Consider the following 7,500-nt stretch of genomic DNA (forward strand, 5'->3'; position numbering starts at 1 on the left):
AACAAGATTCAACAACTGAAACATAAACTGAACAAGTTCCACAGACACGTGACTAACAGAAATTGAATAATGTATCCCTAAACAAATGGGGGGTCAAAATCAAAAGTAACAGTCACTATCTGGTGTGGCCACCAGCCTGCAGGAAGGGTACCACATGAGGGAGGAGGATGTCTTCCCTGTAACGCACAGCGTTGAAATTGCCTGCAATGACAGCAAGCTCACTCTGATGATGCTGTGACACACTGCCCCAGACCATGATTGACCCTCCACCTCCAAATCGATCCCGCGAGTACAGGCCTCAGTGTAACGCTGATGCCTTCAACGATAAAAGCGAATCCGATCATCACCCCCGGTCCTGTCTGGTCGAGCAACGGTGGGTTTGTGCGTCGATGTTGCCGGTGATGTCTGGTAAGGACCTGCCTTACAACAGGTCTACAAGCCCTCAGTCCAACCTCTCTCTGCCTATTGCGGACAGTCTGAGCACTGATGGAGGGATTGTGCATTCCTGGTGTAACAAGGGGAGTTGTTGTTGCCATCCTGTACCTGTGCCGCAGGTGTGATGTTCGGATGTACCAATACCGTGCAGGTGTTGTTTACACGTGGTCTGCCACTGTGAGGACGATCAGCTGTCCGTCCTGACTCCCTGTAGCGCTGTCTTAGGCATCTCACAGTACTGACATTGTAATTTATTGCCCTGGCCACATCTGCAGTCTTCAAGCCTCCTTGCAGCATGCTAAAGCACGTTCATGCAGATGAACAGGGAATCTTTCTTTTGGTGTTTTTCAGAGTCAGTGGAAAGACCTCTTTAGTGTCCTACGTTTTCATAACTATGACCTTAATTGACTACGGTCTGTAAGCTGTTAGTGTCTTAACGACCGTTCCACAGGTGCATGTTCATTAATTGTTTATGTTTCAAGCATTGGAAACAGTGTTCAAACCCTTTACAATGAAGATCTGTGAAGTTATTTGGATTTTTTTTTACAAATGTTCTTTGAAAAGACAGCTGAGTTTATATTATAATAATACACGCCATTCAACAGAGACTTCTGTCCAAAGCAACTTTCAGTCATGAGTGCATATATTGTTGCATGACCCCAGTGGGAATTGAACCCACAATCCTCGGCCTTGCGAGATCCATGCTCAACCAACTGAGCTACACAATTACACCCTTCTGTACACCTCCACTTCACCACTTCACCTCCACCGTGCTTTACTGGGGTGTAGCTCTCACATCACACCACGTTACAGTTATATCCTAATGTAAAGCTGGCTGGGGCTGTCATAAGACATGTCCCAGTTGGACAGCCGTGCATGTGTCCTTATTTAGTGGAGGTGGTTGATGAGTAACCTTGCCTGAAACCTGAAGATTCATGTTAGCTCCCAGAGCCTAACGGCTGGCTTTTAGCTCAGAAAGCTAACATGGTATTGAGTTTTGTGTTGTGGACAACCCAGGTTTGTTACCTAGCTGGTGACACATAGCTACGAGGTTGTTGTTATTTTGAGGAAAAAACTAAAGAGGTTAGAGGAGAGGAGGTTCAACTCCTTCAAACACTGACCTCAGGCCAGCTTGACCCAATGTTAAACAAGCAGCAGAAAGCCGAAGTAGAGAACAGCAGTGAAGAGTTAGATTCCTTATTCCACACAGTGGGCACCAGTTTTGACTTCTTCTGATCAGAGCCACATAGGGCTGTGGTCAAACATAGTGCACTACATGAGAAATAGGGTGCTGTTTGTGAAGTGAACCTAATGAATAGTAGAGAGATGTGTTAATGGCTAGAGCCGTGTTGATTAAGCAGGAGTGTGTGGTCAGAGAATTATGAAGCAGCGTGCGGTGATCCACAGTTGATCACGTCATCAATCATCATGAATAATATCTTATACACAAGCATGGTGACAAGCACATCACACAATATTGTATCAATGTGTGTGTGTGTGTGTGTGTGTGTGTGTGTGTGTGTGAGTGTGTGTGTGTGAGTGTGTGAGTGTGTGTGCAGGCTCTCACCTCCTTGGCCCTCTGTACAGTATTGCTGGGGGGATTTCTGATCTGGGGAGATGACTTTGTGTTGATTTTGTCGTAAAGCTGAAACAACACGACACACAAAACATTATAAACCAACAAAATCAGTTCAACGGCTGAATAATACATGTTGGTTCTCTCTCTCTCTCTGAACAGTTGACGTTGAATCGCTGTGTCCAGTGGAGGCTGGTGAGGGGAGGACGGCTCATAATAATGGCTGGTACAGAGCAAATGGAATGGCATTAAACATATGTGTTAATAATAATAGAATCCACTGATTCTAGCCATCACCACGAGCCCATCGTCCCCAATTAAGGTGCCACCAAACTCCTGTGGTACAGAAAATGTACACACAGTGAGTAGTCTAACCAGGACAAGCAGAAATGACTGATTCGAAGGTCACAATGCCGAGAGGAGGGAAACAGAGCTCAGTTAAAAAGGCAGCCATTAAATAAAATGACTCTTACGATACAATAACTAATTCATGATTTTCATAGGGATTTGGGTTGAATAATGTAATAATTCTGGACTTCAAAGGAGGGCAGTTGACATCATGAGAGAGCAAGTACACTGGCATAACCCCCCCCCCCCCCCCCCCCCACACACACATAGACAACACTGCTCTTTCAAAATAGGTATTTCGCCATAGCCCCTAGACCGACATGTATGCCTTGTGTCCTCCCATTGACCAGAGAGACAAGGCAGGCAGACAGCACTATCACGAGATGATTACCACTGGTCTCAACCATGAGATGAGGCAACAATAACAAACATGAAAACAATTAAGCTGATAACAGTTAGTTCATGTGTCTTTCTACATTTGACATTTGAGTCATTTAGCAGATGCTCTTACCCAGAGCAACTTACAGGAGCAATTGCGGTTAAGTGCCTTGCTCAAGGGCACGTCGACAGATTTTGAACCTAGCGACCTTTTCGGTTACTGGCTCAACGCACTTACCCACTAGGCTACCTGCATCCTCATTCACCTATCACTTAGAAGTCTTAACTACAGATCTGCTTGGAACGGCACTGTTTATGGAGACATCCTGTGGCTCTCCTCCTGTCAACTTATTTGTAATGAGCAAATATGTGTGTTACTTGAAACATAAACACTAACACACAGTGATATTCAGATACTGGATTAGTCTGCTGTGTCATTGTTAAGCTCCCTTAAAGGGGTTCTTTTATGGGAAAACAAGGAGAGTATTTATGAATGTTTGAGATGTCTGTGGTGCCTGCATTGGCAGTGGGAGATAGAATCAACCATGTTTAGACAGATGTCTGTGTGTTGTGTGTGTGTGTGTGATAGTGGGGAGTGTACAGGGGAGGCTGAGCAGTAGAGAAAGTTCAGATGCTCTGTCTGCTCCTACTGTTCCTTACCTTAGAACCACACACACACACACACACACACACACACACACACACACACACTTATGAGTGAGTGTAGGTTTTATGAAGGGAAGTCTCAGCAGCGAAGAGGATATGTTGCTTTTCGATCAAATATGTTCCACATATTATTAATCTGTGTCCCAGCTCATTCTTTCACCTGCTGCTGCTTGCCGTCTGTGAAGTGCTCCGTTGTTAAACTTTTCTTATAAAACAGACTGTTCATTTACTGTAGGAGGACCAGAGCTGTGTTCGAATACCAATACCATTTTTAATTAGGCAAGTCAGTTAAGAACAAATTCTTATTTTCAATGACAGCCTACGAACAGTGGGTTAACTGCCTGGAGCAGAACAACAGATTTGTACCTTGTCAGCTCGGGGGTTTGAACTTGCAACCTTCCGGTTACTAGTCCAACGCTCTAACCACTAGGCTACCCTGCCGCCCGAGTATACAGTACCAATCAAACGTTTGGACACACCTACTCATTCCAGGGTATTTCTTTATTTTTTTACTATTTTCTAAATTGTAGAATAATAGTGAAGACATCAAAACTATGTAGTAACCAAAAAAAGTGTTTAACAAATCAAAATAAATTTAATATTTGAGATTCTTCAAAGTAGCCATTTTTTGTTATTACACTGGGTGTCAAGGAAAGTGTTACCAAAACAGTTGTAACTGCTTTCGAGTATGGCTCAGTTGCTCGTGCACGTCGCTTGCAAAGCAAAGGGTTGTAGGTTCATTTCCCGCTGAGGCCACTCATACGTCAAACGCATGCATGACTGTAAGTCGCATTGGTAAACGCATCTGCTGAATGGTATGTAATTATCATATGAAGTGAATATATATATATATATATACACACACAGTCATGTTACATCACTGTTATGTCTGAAGTCACAGTGAAAACAACCAACCATCTTCTCCTTACAAAGAGAAGATGGTTGGTCCATCCCATTTGAGTCATTTAGCAGACACTCTAATCCAGAGCGATTTACATGAGCAATTGGGGTAAAGTGCCTTGCTCAAGGGCACATAAACAGTGTTTCACCTTGTCATCTCTGGGATTTGAACCAGCGACCTTTCGATTACTGGCCCAACACTCACTTTCACCTTCAAGTTAAAACACACAGGGTACACTCTCAACCGCTAGGCTAACTGTCACGCTAATACACCACTGATACACATACACGCACACACACACACAAGCAACAAGATCGACTCACCAACCAGATCCCAAGCAGTAGCCACACACCCTAACCGAGAAGAGAATAGACACAATAAGCGCTAAACTAGCTTAGCATCCAGACTTCAGTAGGCTACTGTTACAGTACGTCCATTCCGTGCCAAGTGGATCTGTAGTTTCTCTGAGCCTCTCTGTGTCTGAGTGGAGAGGATGGTAACGTCAGCCCTACAGATGTACTCACAGATAGCCTACTGCAGGAGTCTGGAGCCTGGAGAAAAGGCAGTGAAAGGCCTGACAATAGCACCCATTGTTCTCTCTCTCTCTTTTCAGGCTGGGTCTCTCTCTATGTCGCTCTCCTTCTTTCTGTGGCTTTCAGAGCAGCAATGTGGAGGTTTTTTCTCTCTTTTCAGTGATGGAGTCTGTGGTTGCTCTATCTTTCTCTCTTTTCAGTGATGGAGTCTGTGGTTGCTCTATCTTTCTCTCTTTTCAGTTGAAAGAGTCTGTGGTTGCTCTATCTTTCGCTCTTTTCAGTGATGGAGTCTGGCTCGCTCTTCTCTCAATTTTGTAGTGATTGAGTTTGGCTCACTCTTCTCTCAATTTTCAGTGCAGGAGTATGGTCTCGCTCTCTCTATATCGCTCTCTCTTCAGCTGGGTCTGGGATTTGAATGGACATCTGCAGCAACAGGTTCCTAGTGAAAGGCCTTCCCAGGGAGAGTGTCTCTTTCTACTTCTCATCTTGCACCCATTCAGCCCCTGGGGCAGGCTCCTCCCTAACTCCCTAACTCCCTTCTTAACCCCCCCTTCCTCCTCCCAAACTCCCTCCTCCCTAACCTCTTCCTCCTCCCTAACACCTTCCTCCTCACTGACTCCTTCCTCCTTCCTCCTCCCTAACCTCTTCCTCCTCCCTAACTCCTTCCCCCTCCCTAACTCCTCCCTCCTCCCTAACCTCTTCCTCCTCACTGACTCCTTCCTCCTCCCCCCTTCCTCCATTCTCCATCAACCCTTTTATAACACTATTTGGTAATTCCGTCTCCCAACCCCCTCCAGACTCCCCATCCTTAGATTTAAGATATTGTTGCCGTAGCTCTCAAGGCTTAACGCTAACTCATAAAGAACCAAATAAACCAGCCCACAGGGTCAACAGAGGTCTGGATGTACGTCGTTATATGTTTCAGCTTAAAACAACTGCCTTAATGAAGGCATGACACAAACTGTTCTGTGTGTCAGCTAGTTATCGTTCGCCAGCCAACTTACCTAGATAAGGGTTTGTGTTATGTCTGTGTTGCAGTAAATCAGCTGCCATAAGCTGACGTTAACTGTTGTATGTTGGTCTTGTGATAAAAGGTTTCAAGTGTTCCCAAGACCCTGACAGGATTAAGATAATTTTCTAGAGTCAACAGGCCTCAAGTGAACTTTAAACACTTTAGTAGCATCCAGTTCCTCCAAGCCAGCTAGCCTTCAGTAACACTCACACACACACACACACACACACACACACACACACACACACACACACACACACACACACACACACACACACACACACACACACACACACCACACACCACACACCACACACCACACACCACACACACCACACACACACACACACACACACCACACACACACACCACACACACACACACACACACACACACACACACACACACACACACACACACACACACACACACACACACACACACACACACACACCACACACACACACCACACACACCACACACACACACCACACACACACACACCACACACACACCACACACACACACCACACACACACACACACACACACACACACCACACACACACACACACCACACCATGTTTCTCCCAGCCAGAAAGCTTCTCTACTAATGTGGCATGAAATCATGAGGAGCGCAGCCTGGCTTCCCTGGCAGTGTGTGTGTTATGGCAGTGAACGACTGGTTCCCTCTAGAGCAGAGAGATTTGGTGTTTGGCTGGCTGCTATGAGTTCTGGTTGACAGACAAAACACAGAAAACACTGTCAAAGGAGTGGGACAGAGAGTGAGACAGAGAGAGAGAGAAAAAAATTAAGAGAGAGAGACAAAGTACTGGAGAGTGAGAGATTGAAATGGAGAGAGAGAGAGGAGAGGCAGGGGAACAGACAATATGTTATTAGAATATGTATGATTGTCAGAGGAGAGAGACTGTATGATTGTTAGAGGAGAGACTGTATGATTGTTAGAGGAGAGAGACTGTATGATTGTTAGAGGAGGAGAGACTGTATGATTGTTAGAGGAGAGACTGTATGATTGTTAGAGGAGAGAGACTGTATGATTGTTAGAGGAGAGACTGTATGATTGTCAGAGGAGAGAGACTGTATGATTGTTAGAGGAGAGACTGTATGATTGTCAGAGGAGAGAGACTGTATGATTGTTAGAGGAGAGACTGTATGATTGTCAGAGGAGAGAGACTGTATGATTGTTAGAGGAGAGACTGTATGATTGTCAGAGGAGAGAGACTGTATGATTGTTAGAGGAGAGACTGTATGATTGTTAGAGGAGAGAGACTGTATGATTGTCAGAGGAGAGAGACTGTATGATTGTCAGAGGAGAGACTGTATGATTGTCAGAGGAGAGAGACTGTATGATTGTCAGAGGAGAGAGACTGTATGATTGTCAGAGGAGGAGAGACTGTATGATTGTCAGAGGAGAGAGACTGTATGATTGTCAGAGGAGGAGAGACTGTATGATTGTCAGAGGAGGAGAGACTGTATGGTTGTTAGAGGAGAGAGGCTGTATGATTGTTAGAGGAGAGACTGTATGATTGTTAGAGGAGGAGAGACTGTATGATTGTTAGAGGAGAGACTGTATGATTGTCAGAGGAGGAGAGACTGTATGATTGTCAGAGGAGGAGAGACTGTATGATTGT

The 7,500-nt window shown here is 45.0% G+C and overlaps 1 protein-coding gene across 15 annotated transcripts in view; it reads right to left on the reverse strand.

Annotated features, from left to right (window-relative positions):
• Nucleotides 1-7,500, reverse strand: part of LOC109905169 (peripheral plasma membrane protein CASK) — a 211,574-nt gene that overhangs the window by 50,866 nt on the left and 153,208 nt on the right. For 14 of the 15 annotated variants that reach the window (XM_031800690.1, XM_031800747.1, XM_031800735.1 and 11 more), the window contains one exon: nt 2,003-2,080. In XM_031800690.1, coding sequence (XP_031656550.1) covers nt 2,003-2,080 — 78 coding nt within the window. Of the gene's footprint in view, nt 1-2,002; nt 2,081-4,828; nt 5,348-7,500 lie in introns of those variants that run through there. The other variant, XM_031800743.1, reaches the window with a different exon arrangement.

The sequence above is a fragment of the Oncorhynchus kisutch genome, linkage group LG2 (assembly GCF_002021735.2).
Source record: "Oncorhynchus kisutch isolate 150728-3 linkage group LG2, Okis_V2, whole genome shotgun sequence".
Lineage (NCBI taxonomy): Eukaryota > Metazoa > Chordata > Actinopteri > Salmoniformes > Salmonidae > Oncorhynchus > Oncorhynchus kisutch.